This window comes from Anomaloglossus baeobatrachus, chromosome 2 (assembly GCF_048569485.1).
Source record: "Anomaloglossus baeobatrachus isolate aAnoBae1 chromosome 2, aAnoBae1.hap1, whole genome shotgun sequence".
Taxonomy (NCBI): Eukaryota; Metazoa; Chordata; class Amphibia; order Anura; family Aromobatidae; genus Anomaloglossus; species Anomaloglossus baeobatrachus.
The window spans coordinates 68,405,849-68,426,589 of record NC_134354.1 but is presented as its reverse complement, the minus strand read 5'-3'; the positions used below and the strand labels follow the sequence as shown (position 1 = coordinate 68,426,589).

Below are 20,741 nucleotides of genomic sequence, written 5' to 3'. Positions count from 1 at the left end.
TGATACATCAATAGTTGAAAGCTGGACATGAAAACACTAGTGGAAGATCAAAAAAGTCCTACCATGGATTAATCGGGAAAGTGACTGTGGATCTTATTTTTTATTGAATTTTAACCTTGAAGTAAACTGGTTCTATTTTAATCTGGTCTTATAGATTTTGCTGTAGATCCAAAATTAAGCTTTGACCACAACATGGAGAATACACCACAAATCCACAACCAATTCTCAAAAGAAATTGAAGCACTGCATTAAAATTCCACATACTGTAATAAGACAATTTCTATGGTTGAAAATTGATCACATCCTTCCCACTTTCCTCCTACTCTTTTCCACTATGAACTTTCCATCTGAAATTTCAGATAGAAGGTCCAAAAATATTTTCACTCCGTGTGGACAGGAAAGATATCAGTCACGGTTCCAATGCAGGGAGCATCTTGTGCTCTGTTATGTTCTGCCATGATCTCCTGCAGAGTCAGTGCCTGTTCCGTTGCATAGAGTGTTTTGCAGGTTTATAAGCTCTGCTGTTTGTCTTGAGCTCCTGTGGATGGGTTCTTTGTCAGCATTGGGTCCTGTGCTGGTGTTAGGAGGGGCTTTCTCAGATGTTCCTCGTTCCGGGTGATTGCTTTGCTTCACTTGGGAGCATGCTCACCCAGAACATCGCCAGTCGTATTTCCTGGTTCTGCAGTAAGTGCTCTTGGCTCCTGTTTGTGTACAGTTATCTGATCTTGGCTTCTTGACCCTGGACTGTAGTTGACTCTGCTCTGCCCACCTCCCTGACTTTGTTGTTACCTCCTGGCTTCTGACATCGGACCTTCTCGTGACCATGCCTCCTCCTCCTCCCTGCATCCTATACGTAGTCTCCTGGAATCCTATCCCTCGGTCTGTATCTTGATATCGTTTCTGCCTGCTCCCTGTGTCCTATCGTGTCCTCCTGGTTCCTGATCCCAGGTTGTTTCACTACCTCTCCATCTGAACTGCACACAATTAGTATCTAGCGCCACTTAGTGACTAGCATCACATTATGCCACATTGTGTCGAGCATCACAATATTCATACGATGTAGATGAGAATATGTTATGTGTGGTGTTATCCCAAAGGCTGGACTAATATGAATTACATGTTGTTGCAATCATAAGGGAAATTATTGGATTTGATGACTTTTACAAAAATATATAAAGTAATTTAAAGTCTTAACAATATAAGATAAATCACTTCTGTTCAAAATAAAGGCAAGAATACAGCACTTGTTAAGAAACTGAATCGAGGATGCTACCTGTCGAAAGAAAATAAACCAATAAATACTATTACAAAAGTAGTAAAGAAGACCAACCTTCCTCTCGGCAAGTCAACATCATCTTTTTTCCACCGGACGGTTGGCTGTGGATCCCCCTGGACCTGACATCGGAATTCTACAGCTTCATCCTCAAGCACAACTTGGTTAATAGGTCTTCTGAGAAAAGTGGGTCGTTCTTGAGAGGGAAAGAGAAGACAAATGGTCGTTATTAAGTCCTTTAACAATTCCTTCGAGAAATATTAGGAAAAGCTTTAGGTCAACATTTTACCTTTGCGCAATATAAAATAAAATAAAAGCTACTCTTAATTGGATATGATACTTTAGATAGAAGGGACATGGATGAGATGTCCATTTGGAATCCTTACAAAAAATCTCAGCTTTACCATACGTGGCGAATGGGAACATGAAACAATTAGGGATGCATGTAAAGACGAGGTGATGGTTGATTTGCTTAATTTCCTCAGGATATTTTCCTTCAAGGGAGGAATATTATCTACATTTCAGAGGGGCATTGTGGAAACCATCGAAGCCAATTATAGCCTCAAAATGGAAGACACACAAAGCAATAATAGCTTTAAAAAATAACACGGACTGGTTTATTTTTCAACAACTCGAGTCTTAGAAGAACCATTTTAATCAGTCAAACAGCTAATTGCAAAACTATAGAGTGAGCGGAGAGCCCTGCTACTGCCAATACAATTAACATGCTACATGTGCGAGATAAACTCGATTAGAGGCCCCGGCATAACTTGCTTTCAGCGCTAATCTCCCTGGATATGATCTGACAACGTGCGATAATAACCACGCTTCTCTTAAAAAAAATGTTACATTAATAAAACAAAGCTACAGGCTGGATCAGAGTTTTAACAAATCTTTTTGATAGGATCAAATAGGGCCTCTGGTATAATACCAGAAATAGGAAAAATTAGTTTTTGAATGTACCGGTTAGAAGAAACTATTAAGGGTTATGTAAGTAACCACATGAAGCTGATTAAATGTGGATGATTTTTTTCTTAATTACTTTGTAATACAATGTCTATATCCTATCAATAGTCCATATACCTTGAATTATATATATATATATATATATATATATATATATATATATATATATATATATACCTTGTAGATACGGGCGAATAGTAAGCATTTGTGTTCGAATAATGCTTACCGAATACCGAGTTTTATTCCAGTATTCATTACAACAAGTAAAATGTTTGGGTTCCCCATTGACTTGTATTAGGTTCGATATTCATGACGAATACCGGTATAGTACTTTGGGATTTGTTACGAATAATCCAAACACAAATAGTTACTATTCACCCATCACTAGACTTGATCCACGATTCTGGGAGAAAAAATTGCAAATTTTGGCACTCATTTAGTTTGACCTCCAACAAAGGCTTTTCTGCAAAGTATTTATCAAATCTCAGTATGTTCAATAGTTTACCCTGTGTCATTTCTCATTATTACACATAATTTCATTTATGGACTTCTATGGTTTGATTTCGTCGTCTTTGTGAATTATCATAGAATCATAGAATGGTAGAGTTGGAAGGGACCTCAAGGGCCGTCGGGTCCAACTCCCTGCGAATGCAGGCTTTCTTAAATCATCCCAGCTATATGTTTATCAGGTTCCACTTGAAGACATCCATTGATGGAGAGCTCACCACCTCCCATGATTGCCTGTTCCACTCCCTGACTGCCCTCACTGTCAGAAGGTTTTTCCTAACGTCTATTCTGAATCTCCTTCCTTTAAGTTTCATCCCATTGCTTCTTGTACTGTCTTGTTCTAATGAGAAAAGGGTGGTTCTGCACTGTGACTTCCTTTCTGAGATTTGTAGACTGCTATTAAGTCTCCTCTCAGCCTTCCATTTTTCGAACTAAACATCCCAAGTTCTTTTAGATGGTCTTCATATGACATGGTTTGCAGACCTTCTACCATCTTGGTTGCTCTTCTCTGGACTTGCTCCAATATATCGATGTTTCTTGAATTGAGGCACCCAGAACTGTACACAGTATTCCAGGTGGGGTCTTACCAGGGCAGAGTATAGGGGAATAAATACCTCTCTTGATCTAGATTTAATGCTTTTTTTAAATACATTCTAGAATTTTGGGATGTATTGGATGGGTTGTTACTGACATCTGGTGAAAAATTTATATCAATAGTACCTTTAGAATTATGTTTACTTAGAAAATGGGTGACGCGCTCAATACTTATTTCACCCACTCTATTTTTCTATCTATCAATCAATCAATCTATCTATCTATCTAAATATTTCTGTTTTCTATTATACTAGATGTTGGTCTCAGAAACAAAATAATCAATATATTTCCAGCAACATATCTATACAGAGTGCTGCGGAGGTTCACATAATGTGTACCTCTTGTCCTGTGCAGATTACTTCATTTTTCCAGATCCCTTTTATCCTTATTGATTTTTCTTTGTCTCTCAAAGTCCTTTTGGCAGGAGTAACGCTACTAATGGCTTACACAACTGACACAATCTTGCCATCACTCGCTATGGGGCCTCCATGTGCTGCTTATTATCCAGGTACTTTAACAATATCTTTACAATTGGGTATTTTTACACATTTGAAATTTAGGAAAAAAAGAACATGGCTCAAAAATGTTGAGACATAACAGAAACCACTTGATGACACATTTCTTAGTATTAACACATGGTAGTCAGGTCAAACCCATTTCTATTAGATAGAAAAAAACCTGCATGGGTTTTTTTTTTCTTGAAAGGTACAAATTGGTAATAATATACCCCATGGTGTCAAGTACAAGGACTTTGTGTCCAAAAAAAATAAATCCAGGAGACTTCACAATGTCATGTAATATCCTATTCATTCCTTCCAACAAGGGAAGCAACAGAGGTAAGACGTCAAGTTGTCTTCTTTTGTCAAGGATGATAAGTATGCTATTTAAGAACTTCTCTGTTGTGTGGACACTGTTTCGCCTTTCACAAGGGTTGCCATTCAGCTTTCATAAGCTACAAATTGGCCTAGTTATGCACTGATACATTCCCCCTCTCCTATGGCTATAAAATTTTGCAGTCTTGCCCTAAAAACATATGAAAACGCAAGTGAAAATGGTTGCTGTCCAACTATGACCCATTTGTGTATTTTATGCTCATTTCTAGTTAGATAGGTTGTCCAGGAAGAAGATATATTGACGACGTATCCTTCAGATTGTTGTTGATCTGACTCCCATTGGGAAGAAGAGATAAAAAGATCCCATAGTCCTTCTTCTATAAAAATTAAAATTTTTATTAACGCATTTTAAAAATCCTCTCGGATTGAGAAAGGACCACTGCCCGAAATGCGTAAGATGGGGCAAGGAGTCCAGAACATGTCATTTTCTGAGAGGATTTTTTTAAATGCTTTAATAAAATTTGAGATTTTTATAGAAGAATGGACTACGGGATTTTCTTCTCTCTTCTTTGCTTTGTATTTTTGATGGTTGCCAACTACCTGTCCTGATCTGCAGATCCATTTACAAGAGTAGTGAGACTGCTACCTTCCTTCTTTCTGACTGACAGTACCTCCACTGATCAGCTGTTATAAGCCATGGAGACGGTCAGATGTCAACACATTGAAGAAAGCTGCACTTACCAGCTTTACTCAATTTGTAGCATCCACTGCTGGATATTGCAGAACAGCCCTTATTCTTGCATTGCATTGCCATTCAATTTGTTTATATCCAGCACCACTGGTGCTTATAACAGCTGATCGGTGGAGGTGCTGCCTATGAGAACCCAACTGATCTGGTAAGGATGACCTACCCCTGTGACATGACAACCCTTTAATAGTCAAACTTTTAGAAGATCTCAAAAGTGATATCACACAATTGAATGTCAGCTGATCCCTTACTATATATTATACCAGTTTACAAAATGACAACATGGGAAGTTACTTTAGGACTTAGGACTCTACTTATAGGACAGAGCAATGTGCATTGAGGATATTCCTATCTCCTAGGAGAACAGCAGGCAAAGATTAAGCATAGCAGAAAAAAATGGCTCATATAAGTAATGAGACATGAAAGCATAAAGCCCAGCTTTACAACATAGTGAAACTCCTATTACAGTACTGAAGACGGGTCTCCTTTATGACGAATTAATACATTCTAAAAAATACGAATGTAGAACATGTTTAAAGAGCACCAGCCACCAGGATTTTCCTAAATAAACTAAAGCCAGTGCTATACTGGCGCTATCATGCTGATTCCATACATACATTTAGTTGTAAGATCAGATGTATACTTTCTGAAATACAGGCAAGTAAAGTTTGTGAAATGCACTGTTATTTGATTGATAGCAGCTACAGAATATAAAATAGGTGGGTCAGGTTTTGCTAGTTATTCCTACCTCTGTCTGACTGTCTGTCCTTCCTCCTTCCTGTCTATGTTATTACAGAGAGAGGAAGGAGGGTCGAAGGACAGAAAGACAGCGGCGGGAATAACTAGCCAAACCCAACCCTCCTATTAGATATTCTGTAGCTGCTATCAATCAAATAACAGTGCATTTCACAAACTTTATTTGCCTGTATTTCAGAAAGTATACATCCGATCTCACAACTAAAGGTATGTTTAGAATCAGCATGATAGCGCCAGTATAGCACTGGCTTTAGTTTATATAGGAATATCCTGGTGGATAGCCCTCTTTAATTGCTGAAATGTACACACAGTAGGATTTCATTATATAGCAAAAGCCAAATAAATATAGTAAAAGAACTTAAAAAAATATCCATCTTACCAAATACTGTTAATTCAGCTGGATCACTGTCTCTTTCTCCAACCATATTGGTTCCAACACAAGTGTACATGCCGGCATCACCCTTCCTTGTGTTAGAGATCATCAACTTCCCACCACGAATCTTTAATATGAAAAGAAATAAGAAGTTACAAATCTGGATTTATGCACCAAGTAAATAAAGAAAATGTTTAAAATGTCTAGAAGGAGCTTCCAAACAAAATTGCTTTATTTTAAAAAAGCATTTAATCAAATGACTATGGACATCTGATGTCTTAACTAGAGATGAGTGAACCCGAACAGTAGGGTTCAGCGTTCGTACCAAACATGGACTTTACAAGAAAATCAGTGTTCGAGTTCAGAGTTCTGGTGCTTTACATATGTTGACCACTCGATTGAGAATCACTGTGCTCAGGTACGCTCAGTGCGACTGGTTTGCAGTCTCTGAATGGCTCTCACTGAGGGTAAAAACAGAGTTATCTCATGTAGTATATACAAAAATAAGAAAAAAATGCCCACCATCCCCCAGAGGTGTTCTGTTTATCTGTTTATAGCTGGCGTTATGTGGGCGAAGAACCAAACTGCCCAATCGTTGACTACAAATGGGGTTCAGGTCAAGTCCGGGTCCAAAACTGAACTTTATCTATAGTCTGGATGAACCCAGCAAACCTGAACATCAACAGATCCACTCATCTCTAGTCTTAACTGCAAATCCTACCTGCACTATGCATAAGGGTTATTTGTAGCGATAAGCGAGCACTACCATGCTAGGATGCTGGGTACTCATAACGAGCAATCAGATGCTTAGATTAGCATGGCTCAAGTACCTGAGTATAATTGAAGTCAGTGAAAATATTTGGAAGACATGCTTGAGGTTCCCAGTGACTTCCATTTTGGTACTCGAGTTGCGCCCATCTGAGCAGTAACTGCTCATTATGAGTATCGGGCATCCACGCATGGTAGTGCTCGCTTATCACTAGTTACGAGTACCGAGCACCCGAGCATGGTAGTGCTCACTCATCACTAGTTACGAGTACCAAGCACCCGAGCATGGTAGTGCTCGCTTATTACTAGTTACGAGTACCGAGCAGCAGAGCATGGTAGTGCTCATTCATCATTAGTTAAGAGTACCAAGCACCTGAGCATGGTAGTGCTCGCCCATCACTAGTTACGAGTACCAAGCACCCGAGCATGGTAGTGCTCGCTCATCACTATTTACGAGAACCAAATACCAGAGCATGGTAGTGCTCACTCATCACTAGATACGAGTACCAAGCACCCGAGCATGGTAGTGCCCGCTCATCACTAGTTACGAGTACCAAGCACTCAAGCATGGTACTGCTCGTTCAGCGCTAGTTACGAGGACCGATCACCCGAGCATGATAGTGCTCGCTCATCACTATTTACGAGTACCAAGCACCCGAGCATGGTATTGCTCACTCATCACTATTTACGAGTACCAAGTACCCGAGCATGTTAATGCCCGCTCATCACTAGTTACGAGTACCAAGCACCAGAGCATGGTAGTGCCCGCTCATCACTAGTTACCAGTATTGAGCACCCAAGCATGGTGTATCAAGCACCCGAGCATGGTAGTGCCCGCTCATCACTAATTACGAGTACTGAGCACCCGAGCATGGTAGTGCTCGTTCATCACTAATTACGAGTACCGAGCACCCGAGCATGGTAGTGCCCGCTCATTACTAGTTACAAGTACCAAGCACCCGAGCATGGTAGTGCTCGCTCATCACTATTTACGAGTACCAAGTACCTGAGCATGGTAGTGCCCGCTCATCACTAGTTACGAGTACCAAGCACCAGAGCATGGTAGTGCCTGCTCATCACTAGTTACCAGTACTGAGCACCTGAGCATGGTGTACCAAGCACCCGAGCATGGTAGTGCCCGCTCATCACTAATTACGAGTACCGAGCACCCGAGCATGATAGTGCCCGCTCATTACTAGTTACAAGTACCAAGCACCCGAGCATGGTTGTGCACACTCATCACTATTTGGTTTAGAAATCACTTCATTAAAAACCTAGTTAAAATGATTTTAAAAAATCTTATTTTTAGACTTTTGTCAGTTAGTTATAGACTAAATCATCTATTAAGAGTCTCTCCTACGTTCTGGAGGACCCAGACTGTCCATAAATAACTATACAGTATTGATTTCAATAATTTTCATGCAATTCCAAATTTGAACAGTGGTGGTGCTGCAGAAAAATCAAACACTTGCTGCCAATTTTTCCTGCTGATTATAGGTGATCGCTAGCAGAATAGCCTATCTTCAGCATATTCTTACATCATCTTTGAAATAAAAGGCGATGTCCCTAATGTGACAACCTTTGGAAATGACCACATCTGCATTTTATACATTACATTAACAAAAATAATACAATTTCAAGTTCACTTACACTAATTCGCTCATCCTTGTCATCGATTCGAACTTTGTCTTTCTTCCAGTAGAGCGTTGGCTCTGGATGTCCTCTGGGTGGTTGACACTCCAAAATGGCAGGTTCTCCAGCTGCCACCACCACATCTGTAGGGTTGAGCCGGAAGTCATCTCGAAGCACTGTTGTGGAAACATACGGGATATTAAATCCACATTACATATACAAGTTTGACTTTCAATATAATTACATTTTTAAGTGAGCTACAGATGTCATGGCTCTTTTTTTATAATAGGCCTAGCGGAAAACTCCATAGTGATACTACAGACCTGGCATACTGTAAAAATCTGTGAACGCCCGCTATTCTGCTTGTTCCAATTTTCCAGGCTTATGCTAGACATGGCCAAGAATGCCAAAAGCAAGACATAAATCAGCACTTCATTTGAAAATAAATTAGGTAACATATGCTAGCATCTTATGTAAATGACTTGCTTTAAAAGAGGGATTAGGGCCCTCAAGTTGGCTGTAGCTCTCCAAGATGACATCCACTTCACAGCTACTATTCCAAATGAGTGCTACATTGCAAAGTAATTGGCTAACAACCCGATGGAAACAAAAGGGACAATAATTATAAAAACAAGACAAATTCTAAATGGATTTAAACAACCGAAGATTTTACATACATTTTTTTTTAAAAAAAGCATCTGTCACAATTCCTCTGAGCAGAGCATCTTGCACCCTAGGAGATGCTCTGCTGTGTTTTTCTAAACTCCTGAGCTCACAGTATCACGATTCCTCTGTGCAGAGATTTTTACACTAGGAGATGCTCTCCTGTGTTCTCCTGGACTACTGAGCTGGCATGTTGATTGATTTTTCAGGTGTTTTTCATCATCCTGGTAATTGCTCTGCTTCTTTTACTGAGCATGCGCTCTCTGAACCTTGTCAGTCGTACATTCTGGTTCAGTTGTTGTGCTGTTGGCCTGCCTTGCTGCTAGATTTCTGATCTTTGTTTTCTGACACCGGACTGTTGTTTAAGCCCTCTCTGCCTGCTACCTGTTCCTGTCATGACCTCCTGGCATTTACCTTGGACCGTTATCTGACCCCGTCTCAGTTTACTCCCTGTATCTATTATGTGCCTTCCTGGAATTCTGACCCTCGAATTGTGACCTGACTACGTCTCTGTTTTCTCCCAGTATCCATACGTGCCCTCCTGTTACCAGACCGTGGCTTTCCTGACTACTCTTCCGTCTGTACTACCCGTAAGTAGTGACTTGCATGATAGCACCAAAATCTGAAATTCTTTAAAGGGAACCTATGAGGTGCAATATGCACCCAGAACCACGAGCAGTTCTGGGTACATATTGCTAATCCCTGCCTAATGGTCCTTGTATACACTAGCATAGATAAAGGAATCTTTAGTAAAAGTATTTCTAAAAATCTTTTATCTTATGCTAATGAGCACGGGGACTAGTCCCAAGTGTGTTATATCCCCTGACTCGTCCACCCTCTTAGCATTTTAGTATGCCCACAGGGGTGTACTAGCATGCTATTGAATGCAGCATCACCAGTGGTGCCGCGTGTACCTGTGTTCGCTGTGACCACGCTTCTGAATGCCGGACACTTCCGGTCATGCGCAGTATGAAGCCGGATGTACGTGTCCTAGTTTCAGAGAGGTCTAGTGCGCATGACCGGAAGTGCCGGGGCATTCAGAACAGCGTTCACAGAGGATACAGGTACACGCTGCACTACTGGTGACACTGCATTCAATAGCATGTTAGTACACCCCTGTGGGCGTGCTAACATGCTAAGAAGACAGACTAGTCGAGGGATATAATACTCTTGGGACTAGTCCCTGTGCTCATTAGCATAAGATAAAATATCTTTAAAAATACTTTTTCTAAAAATCTCTTTATCTATGCTACCAGATGCAGGGACGGTTAGGCAGGAATTAAGAATATGCACCCAGAGCTGCTCGTGGTTCCATTTAAAGGAAACAAAAAAATTTAGGAAGTCAGTAAGACTTTGTCGGCAGTTTCTAAGGTGTGATAGTAGAGTTTTATAAAATCATTTTATGATGTCATTGATTTGTTGATTGATTACTCATCAATTCCAACTAAAAAAAATCCAACCATAACTGTCGGTGGAGCTTTCATATTCATTTCAGTCTTTTCCACTCAAACAAATTTTCCACAAATTTGTTTGAGTGGAAAAAGCTTAAATGAATATGAAAGCTCCACAAAATCCCCGAGATGTCAAAAGTCCTCTATGCCAGTACCCTCCATGAGCCCAAGTCATAACCTCCCACATACATCTGGTCTCTTGTGTGATGCCAAGATCACAGCTGAAGCTGGTCACCTTTCGTCTAAGGACAATACAATTTCCCTCTTTAGTAGTTGGATTTTGATGTAAAGTCTGATTTTATCGGCTTATATGGGATGTTCATCAAGTTGACTAATTAATCAACAGGTAGAAAAAATCATAAAGAAAGGATGGAATGTCAATTATTGGGACGTCAAGGCTTTGACCATGATGTCATATAAAATCATCGAAGGTGGTAAAGACATTTTTGGGAAAAATTGTAGAATAGTGTTCAAGTTGGTTGAATAGCTGCACATTTCATATGTGTCAGAAGCAAGAACTGTTCAAATAAACAGTCCCAAGCACCTGTCACCGAAAACGAATCATTGCTTCCAGCAAGGCAACTGTTTACTAACACCTGCCAAACTAGGCCGGAGTCCAGGTCTTGGCCACGCCATGTCGTTTAGCAGGAGATCTGACACAGCACATTAATGCATTGATTTTTTTTTTCTCCCACGTCATCATAAATGGTGTTAAGTAAGTTTAGATTATCAAACAATATTTTGGCTAACAATTGGAAATCAACCCTTTAGATTTATTCTCTCCAACGACAATCGCTATCACAAAAATATATCTCTATAGGATTTACATTTACATGATGATTACAAATAACCATCTGTCTGTTTCTAGTTTTTCAATCTGGTCCATGTCCCATGAGCCTCTCGTTTATGGTCAAAACAGCAAAGCTGGAAGGAAGAAAAAAACGTTGGCCTGTCAAGAGGAGAAGAATAATTGCCTACGCATCCCAAAAGAACCAGGCTTTTTTTTGCCTTCCCTAAACACAAAGAATTACTTGGATTTGTAAAACCTGGAATATTTTTAGATGCTGGAAGGTAAACAAAGCTGTGACTGTCTAACTGAGAGAGAGGGAGAGTTACCATACAAGTTTTCCAGATGGTTGAAAAAAAGGGATTGATGTTCACCTGTCGCAATCTCACAATGAGGAGGCCATTGTGGAAAATTTATTTCCCTTTTACTAGTATCATTTATACTCTAATGTGAAGACCCATGACCACACTGCTAGCGCAAGGTCACTTAAAAGGAACCAATCACTGGGACAGATTTATGTTCCTGTACATTGCCCTTCCATGCCTGATATAATGGTCTTCATCTGACTAGATAACCCATCAAAGTACAAGTCAAGTCAACACAAGATGCTCTTTTTTAAGACATTAGTTTTTGCTTCCTATGTGTTGATTGTCATGTGATTTCTACAAGCAGAACTGAATGGTTTTGGGCCACGGAGATGAGGAGCAGATAGATGTGTCCACTATTACTAAAATTATTTAAAAACTCCTAGTTCTCACAAGATCTAATTTACTACATTATTACAACATGCTAGCAAAGCCCTTAACAAGTTGCAATTGACATGACTGCAGCATGGCTACATAAAGACACATATTGCATAAGCAGTGGCTAATTTGATGGGCCCCGGTGCAACGTTTGAACCTGGGCGACCACCTACATGTTGGTCAGATGTGTGGACCATTACAGCATTCTAAATCCTATAAATATGATAGAATATGATTTATTTTCCTGATGAAGGAGACGGAGATGTCTCTGAAACGCGTAGAATTATGAAATAAAGGAAATATTTTTCATCTACAGCATCAGTGGTTTTAGCGCGGCATTTAAACCGGTTTTCTCTTTACCTGACCTATATATTATATACTGCATTCCGGGGCCGCTGCTAAACCGCAAAAAGGCACTCACATGCGATCATAAGGAGTTGTGACTTGCACAACCCTACCAGGTGAGTGTACCTCTTTCTGTCTCTCTACCCTCATACCGGGTAAGACCCTATTGCGCTTTTTTCCCCTACAGCTCTACAAATAAATCCTATAAAGCCATACGAGTTTTCCCCCCTCCCTTCATTGTGTAGTAATTACCCCCATTCTGTACTAATGTCCCGCATACGTGGCTACATCCTAATAAATATGTCTCCCAGCCTGGTAAATATGTCCCCATCATGGCTACATACTGGTATATGTCCCCAACATGGCCCCATAATGTTGTTTGACCCTTATCATAGCTATAACTTGGTATATATAGCCCTATCCTGATATATATGTTCCATTCATGGGCCCATCCTAGTACATATGTCAAACATCCTGGCCCCATCCTTGTGTATATAAATCCACATCATGGCCTCATCCTGGTATATATGTCCAAAATATGGACCCATCCTGGTATATGGCCCCATCCTGGTGAATGACCATCATAGCTATATCATGGTATATATAACCCCATCATAGTATATACAGTATGTCCCTATCATGGTCCCATCTGTCCATATCCTGGGTCCCCCTTCTAGTATATGCCCCCATCATAACATAGTAAAAAAAAAATATTATACTCACCTTCCCTCAGCTCTCTCGGTGTCCTCTTCTGATGCTGTCATACCGGCAACTGACCTAAGCATGTAAGCAGCGCAAAACATGCATGTATTCACACTTACAGCACCATCAGCTGCCAACATATTTGATGTGCCACACAGTCGGGATCATGGGTGTGGGGAGCAGTGAATATCCATATTCTTTAATAGTGGCACAGGTTAACGGCCAGCCACTGCAGGAAGCCAGCTGCTGGGTGGTCACGTGTGCTGCTATTAAAGAACATGAATATTCACTGGTCTCCACACTCATAATCCAGTCCACCTCTCAGCACCATCTTCAGTTCAAAAAGGTGGGCTGGATTATGGGCATGGGGCGTTGTGAATATTGCTATCCATAATCAGCAGCCGGCACATTGCAGTGCAGTGACCTGATGGGACTCTACTGCACTGCATTTCAGCTGGATGCATGCCAATGGATGCACATTCAGCTGAAACAGGAACTGTGGTTGGCCGGGCCCCTGTACCTCCAGGCCGGCAATTGTTACACCCATAAGCATAAACAGCTCCTGACAGAATTTTAAAATGTTATTATTTTTTTTTTTTAAAGCTGGTGACCTTGTACAGCTCATTTAGAGGTATGCCGAGCTATGAGGAAAGGTAAGGACACATATAAATGTATGTACAGTATGAGACAATTATAAAACTCATTGGTTTCCTTCTCAGGGCATTAAATAATGGGTATAGCTGCACCAAATAACTGCAGCCACTTGGATACTTACTGTCATGCTTTGGATTTTATCCAGAAGCCTCCTGTGTTGTGGTTTGTTTTCCTCTCTGCTAAGGCACAGGCAGGTTCCATCACTGTACTGGTTCTGAACACTTTGTATCTGTGTGGACACTGTGTTCATTGCCTTTCTGCCAACAAGTGTTTCCTATTATGTAATTTAGTCTGCCCTATCACCCAGTGGGTGAAACTATTTGAAACTTCCCGGGCTTCTATTTCCTGCTGGTTATATTTCTGAAGTGGACTCTTCTTGGAACTACAGCCTGCTTTTCTTGTGTTTCTCCTGACAGATTAGAACTGGTTTACCTTAGTTTACTCCGCATCTTCCCATGGATCCTTTAAGAGGTAAGTGGAGCCCTGGATGACCACTTAGGAAGCAATGATCCAAGTGGTTATCTGAGTCTTCCAAGTTATGGTTGTATCAGTCTGTGCAGGGGCCTTTAGAGACTGCGCAGTTTGTAACTCTAGTCTGTACAAGAACCGGACGAGTCAAGTGTAGCAGTTTTAAGTAAGACCTTATTTTTCGTTATTTACCATGTGTGGTCTATTGTGAGCATAACATTGACTTTTAGGGATGAAAAAGTGGTAAGACCCAAGACCCTTATGCAGAAATTATACCGGGGCATTCCAATTCCCATGTGCCAGTTGTAAGATTGGACCTCTGGGATTTCTTAGGCAAAAGTGTCTTGATGAAACTGTTACTGTACCTCTGCACCCCAATAACTAAACCTCAGCATGAAGCCCTTTATGGTTAACCCTTTTCCTCTGAAAGTAATCATATAATTATATTTATTCCTTCTACTATATGTAGATATAAAGAATATTTTTTTCGCCTTCCTTTATTGTCACAAGAGTTGCTTACTTCTCTCTGTTTGAACGTCGTTAATTTATTCCAGCTAATATTTTAGTAAGATACTATTTCAAGACCTTGTCAAAACAGCACCACGGAATAATCATGCCATGGAAGTCATTAGTGAAGGCATTGGTAATCATAACATCAGTTTTAAATTGCTCATTTTCATTTTATTCCTATTGTACAAAATGGTATAGAAAAAAAAAACCCACGGAGGCTAATTATATAAGGATTACACGCAACGCATGCCGAGAATGTAAATGCTTGTGTTGAAAATAGCAAAAAATGATAACTTTTACATGATCCGCATTCATACGAAGAACAATGGGTATTACACAAAGGGTCATTTGCGCGATGTAAATTATGCATACGTATAATTGTAGGAGGAAAGAATATGGAATATATAAGGCAATTACATTATGGGTCAATTAAGTTCGTAAAGAAGCCATTATCATCTAACATGACAACCTTGGTGGACAAACCCGCTAACTACTGTATATGACACTAGTATGAGCAATTACCAGCCCTAATGCTATATATATATAAACTCATTTCCATAACATAGTTAAAAAAAATAGAATAAAGTAAAAAATGCAAAAAAAAAAAAAATCTTGTCTCGTTCTTGGATATAAATAGAAATTTAAGCCTGGTGATATCTGCTGCACACGTGATGGGAAAACGCTTGCATTGCAAATTTGGTCTCATTATATGGTGTGAAATTTATCATTATTATAGAGGGAGAGAGTAGAAACCTTATGTACGGGCTTTTTTTGACAGATTTAGGACACACAACATTTTTCACACAAAGGGCATTTATTAATTTTAAAGCACCAGCCGCCGCAGCTTGTGTTCTGGGAAATGAAGGCTATGGAGCATTTTCTGTGTATATTTCGAGCTCGTAGTGTTCCCCCTTTCTTGTTTTAATCATTGTATCATGCCTGGAATTGTTGCACACGGGGGATCGTTCTCTCTACACCACGGGCTCTACTTTTTATGAACAATAAAGCCAGGAAGCACCTTTGATATAGCGTTTGCCGAGTCACGAAACGCAGCTCGTCTCGATGTTTTACTGGAAAATACATAAAACATGAACTGATACCAAGGAATACGGAGAGGACATAGGAGCCTTAGATTCTATTGTAAGTTTGTTTCTGGGCAAATCTAAGAGACAAAACTTAGAACTGAAGCCCAATCTTTCCATAAGTTGTCTGGTGTCTGGTGCAGATATGATTCTATCGGATGTCATCTTCCAGTAGCGGCAGCTGCGCTGTTTAGTCTCCGAGCACATTGTGTATTTGGATGGGTCTGACACCCTGGGGACTATGACACAGGGGTAAAGGGGATGAGGAATGTGTCTTCTTATGTCTCATCCACTGATGTGATACTCTGCGCACACTATAATCCTTATGTATGTATCATTGCCCATGGAAAGGACACAAGTAATCAAAACAATCCAAACAATGTGGTCTCTGAGATCACACACAGTGTTTGACAATTCCTATGAAGGTAATTAAACTATTATAATATTTTGGAGTGCCCCAGAAAAATGGAAAAGAAATACACAAACACCATGAAAACACCAAACAAATGTAGCACATTTTGGGGTTTGAAACCACTTATATAGCAAATCAAATCAAATAAGCTTTATTTGCAGGACCAAATACGCATTAGTATTTCCAAAGCAAGTGTACAATGGAAACTGGGACTGTGGGGATGATGGGTAGGGACTCTAGGAAGGATGGATGGGGGCTCATCCAGGGTGGGGACTGTAGGAAGGATGGATGAGGGCACATCCAGGGTGTGGGACTGTAAGAAGGATGGATGAGGGCACATCCAGGGTGGGGACTGTAGGAAGGATGGATGAGGGTACATCCAAGGTGTGGGACTGTAAGAAGGATGGATGGGGCACATCCAGGTTGGGGACTTTAGGAAGGATGGATGGGGGCACATCAAGGGTGTGGACTGTAAGAAGGATGGACAGGGGCACATCCAGGGTGGGGACTGTAAGAAGGATGGATATGGGCACATTCAGGTTGGGGACTGTACAAAGGATGGATGGGGGAACATCCATGGTGGGGACTGTAGGAAGGATGGATGGGGGCACATCTTGGGTGAGGACTGTAGGAATGATGGATGGGGACACATCTGGGTGGGGACTGTAGGAAGGATGGATGGGGGCACATCCAGGTTGGGGACTGTAAGAAGGATGTATGGGGGCACATCAAGGTTGGGGACTGTAGGAAGGATGGATGGGGGCACATCTGGGGTGGGGATTGTAGGAAGGATAGATAGGAGCACATCTACGGTGGGGACTGTAGGAATGGTGGATGGGGATACATTCAGGGTGGGGACTGTAGGAAGGATGGATGGGGGCACATCCAGGGTGGGGACTGTAGGAAAGTTGGATGGGAGGCAGATCCAGGGTGGAGACTGTAGTAAGGAAGGATGGGAACACATCCAGGGTGGGGACTATAGGAAGGATGGATGGGGACACATTCAGGGTAGGGACTGTAGGAAGGATGGCTGGGGGCACATCCAGGGTGGGTAATGTAGGAAAGTTGGATGGGGGCACATCCAGGGTGGGGCTGTATGAAGGATGGATGGGGACACATCCAGGGTGGGGGCTATGGAAGTCCATGGCGAATCATAGTTCTATTTCTGGAAGTTTATGACATTCGCTCACATACCGCGCTGCCATCTCCACTGCTCTCAAAATAGCTAAATAGCTAAACAGAAAGCCAAAACTTTGTATAATAGGAAATTAAAGCATGGCACATAACTATTGGGCTGTAGAATGGCTCCATGGAAATTCAACTTGTTGAACTTTTTGTGGCTATTTAATATGAAGGTTGCATTTTTTTTCCAGCATGTTTCTAAATGTTGACATATGCACTCAAGTTTTCCTTAAATTGGTACTCCCATCTCATCAAAATCAAGAACATCATTAGGAAATACCATCATGCATGGTCAGCCAAAAACTAACCTCTAGGACCCTGATCCTTAGAATGAACAGGCCCACAGCACTAATTAAGCATTGCGGGATCCTTATTGGTACCCAACATGCCCAAGCCCACCTGACTGTGCAGTCCCACTCACTTTCATAAAGTATTGCTACTAGTTCCTGCACAGTAAATGGCTGGGGGCATATGGAAATACTCCTTTAAAACTGGCATAGATTGGAAGTGGAAAGTTACGTGGAAAAAGCCCACCGGTGCGCCATGACTCCCAACTGTCCTGGTTGCAACAAAAACGTCCAGAATTTGGGAGGCTGTCTACAAAATCTACCTGGAAATATTGATAAATGATTCTAGACAGTGCATATGTAAGGATGTATACGTATACTCATAGTATAAAGGATTTCATAACTTTTTGTTCAGTTTTACTAAAGCTGGAGTCTATTGTTGTGGGGGTTTTTGTTATTGAAAGATGAATACTTGTATAGGGAAGCTTGACGTTTTTTAGCATCTATTCTACAAAGTGCTTGACATCAAATGCATTACTTTTGGATAATGATTGGATCTTCTTTTACCAACAGTGTTACTAATGGCCCCCAAATACATTAAACTAACATCGGCTGACTCCACGGGCTTGTCTGACAGTCTAATCTCTATAGGAACCTCACGACACCAGCCTAACAGATGATATCAGGGCGGAAAAGGATCCAGCATGTCCAACTTTGGACTGGCAATAATTTTGTTCTCCGTGAAATAAGCTGTCACCAGTGACTATGTCATAGGGAACACAGGAGTGCTCAGCAGAGGAGGAGCGCTCCTGTATATGGAAGAGTTTCGAGATATAGCTGCTGCCTAAATGATCAGATGAACCAGAGTTTGGTTGCTAGCTATCTAATTAGTATGGGGCCCTTAAATATGGCTTTCAAAGGGTTACCCAAGTGACGTCATTAGCTGTGATGATAACCATTAATCCACTTTAAAAACCCATAGTAGAGATTAATAAATAAACAGATAGATAGATAGATAAAAACATCTTGACTGGTCAGTTCTTATTTCTAATTGGACAAATTTACTTTTGTAAAGTTCTTATACTGGAAAACCAACTTGACCATTCATTACACAGGCATCTCACTCATTTAAAGGGGTTGTCCACTACTAGGACAACCCCTTCTGATTCCACTTGTTTCCAGCCAGGTAAAATAAAAGATCATGTACTCACCTCCTGTTCTGGCACCATTCCTGCACCTTTCAGTAATTGCGGTTCGGGGCTCACGTAACATTGCAATGTCAAGGGAGCATCCAATCACTGCAGTTTTCTCTTTCACTGCCTTCGGACCAAATGAGAAATGAACAGGAAGTGCGTGGCAGCCGCAGTGTCACTTCCTGCTGATTAATTCATTTGGTTTTGGTCTGAAGGCAAGGAGAAAGAAGCTGGCAGTGATTGGATGATGTCACAATGTCATGTGAGCCCCAAACCGTGGTAATCAACAGCGCTGGAACTGCACCAGAACGGGAGGTAAGTACAGGGTCTTTTATTTTAACTAGGGGGAAACAAGTGGAATCAGAAGGGGTTGTCCTAGTATTGGACAACCCCGCTATTGGAAAGGTTGTAATGCTCTATTTGTCCTCTGGGGGCACTGCAGAAAAGCTAAAAACTTGCTAACAGTTTGCTTCACAGATTACAGTTGATCAATGAAGGTCTCAGATCAGGTTAGAGGACTCTCCTAACCAAAACAGACAATCTTTTATTATGAGTACCCTTTAATATTGCAACCATAAAACCAAAGCACAAAACAAGCTTCTTATTCTATTTTCTTAACAAAATTAGATTTGGGGTGTAGCAATACTATGCACCATTTTCGTCCTCGCATGCTGTGTCGCGGCTTTGAGACGTATACGACGTACATTGTCCTTTGGAGATTATTTCTATTTTAATATCTCAATCGAACCCAAACTTCTTCTCTCTTGCCGTTCAAGTCTGTACATTAGTAAAGTCTCCCCTCCATCCCCCATTCAGTAATGAAATCTGAAAGCTGCAGTTAACATTCAGCAATCTCATTACCCATTTACTATAAATCTTCCAAAGCATCACTGTGTTTTGACAGCTAACCACAAGAAGAGGAAGCAATAAGCATATCCAAGCAGATTTTATGAATGCAAATTTCCTAAGGACGAAAATGTAAATGATTCTGAAACCCTTAAATATATCCTGTATCACAGCAGCTGGAAAGTGATATGTTCCAAATCCGGTCAGGTGCTGAAGGCGACCCGTTCAATTTCCAATCACAATTACTGCGTGTGCGTTCAATATGGCAGTGTTTGTGTATGTCATTGACATGAAAGCTTTATTTAACATCAACCATTCCCAGGCCTGTCGGATTAGTGGAAATAACCCTTTACTGGTGACCTCCGTGGGGAATGTCTTACTCCCAAGATAGTTACAGGTACAATTATCTGTGTATGGCAACCCCAGGGGAAATCAAAACCAGCACCAAATCATACAGGTCCCATTAGTAAATAAGAATAAGAGATGTAATTAGTTGGTCCTTCCTATTGGACACTAATCTAGATGACCCCAGAGGGATACTAATAGGTACACTGATATTTTAACCAAGTTCTTAGGGTTCAAGTAATCAGTGAAGAACATAAAAGAATTTATACAAGCAAAGCAATGTAATGCAGAGCAAAGCTTATGATATACACACTTGTTACAGACACGTCATGTTCTCATATGTTTTAGAACCTCTTTTTAAGAGAAAAATAGGGTGTCCTGCCCTCTGTTGAGTCATACATATTATGTCAGTACAATATCAGTACAGACGACTATATTACTTGTATGACAGTCATCTAGAAAGAATATCATATATAGGTGACTACATATACATTGTTTGTGTTTATATATTGTTCGTGCATGTTTGTTTTATATATATATATATATATATATATATATATAAAAGTTGAAGTGAACCCATCTACTAACATCTCACACCACTACACGTGTGCACACCAATTT

The 20,741-nt window shown here is 40.7% G+C and overlaps 1 protein-coding gene across 7 annotated transcripts in view; it reads right to left on the bottom strand.

The window, feature by feature from the left end:
* ROBO2 (roundabout guidance receptor 2) overlaps positions 1-20,741 on the bottom strand; it is a 1,624,265-nt gene that overhangs the window by 211,212 nt on the left and 1,392,312 nt on the right. For all 7 annotated transcript variants that reach the window (XM_075335083.1, XM_075335084.1, XM_075335077.1 and 4 more), the window contains exons 3-5: positions 8,469-8,626; positions 6,057-6,177; positions 1,331-1,469 (exon numbers count right to left, since the gene is read on the bottom strand). In XM_075335083.1, coding sequence (XP_075191198.1) covers positions 1,331-1,469; positions 6,057-6,177; positions 8,469-8,626 — 418 coding nt within the window. The remainder of the gene's footprint in view (positions 1-1,330; positions 1,470-6,056; positions 6,178-8,468; positions 8,627-20,741) is intronic.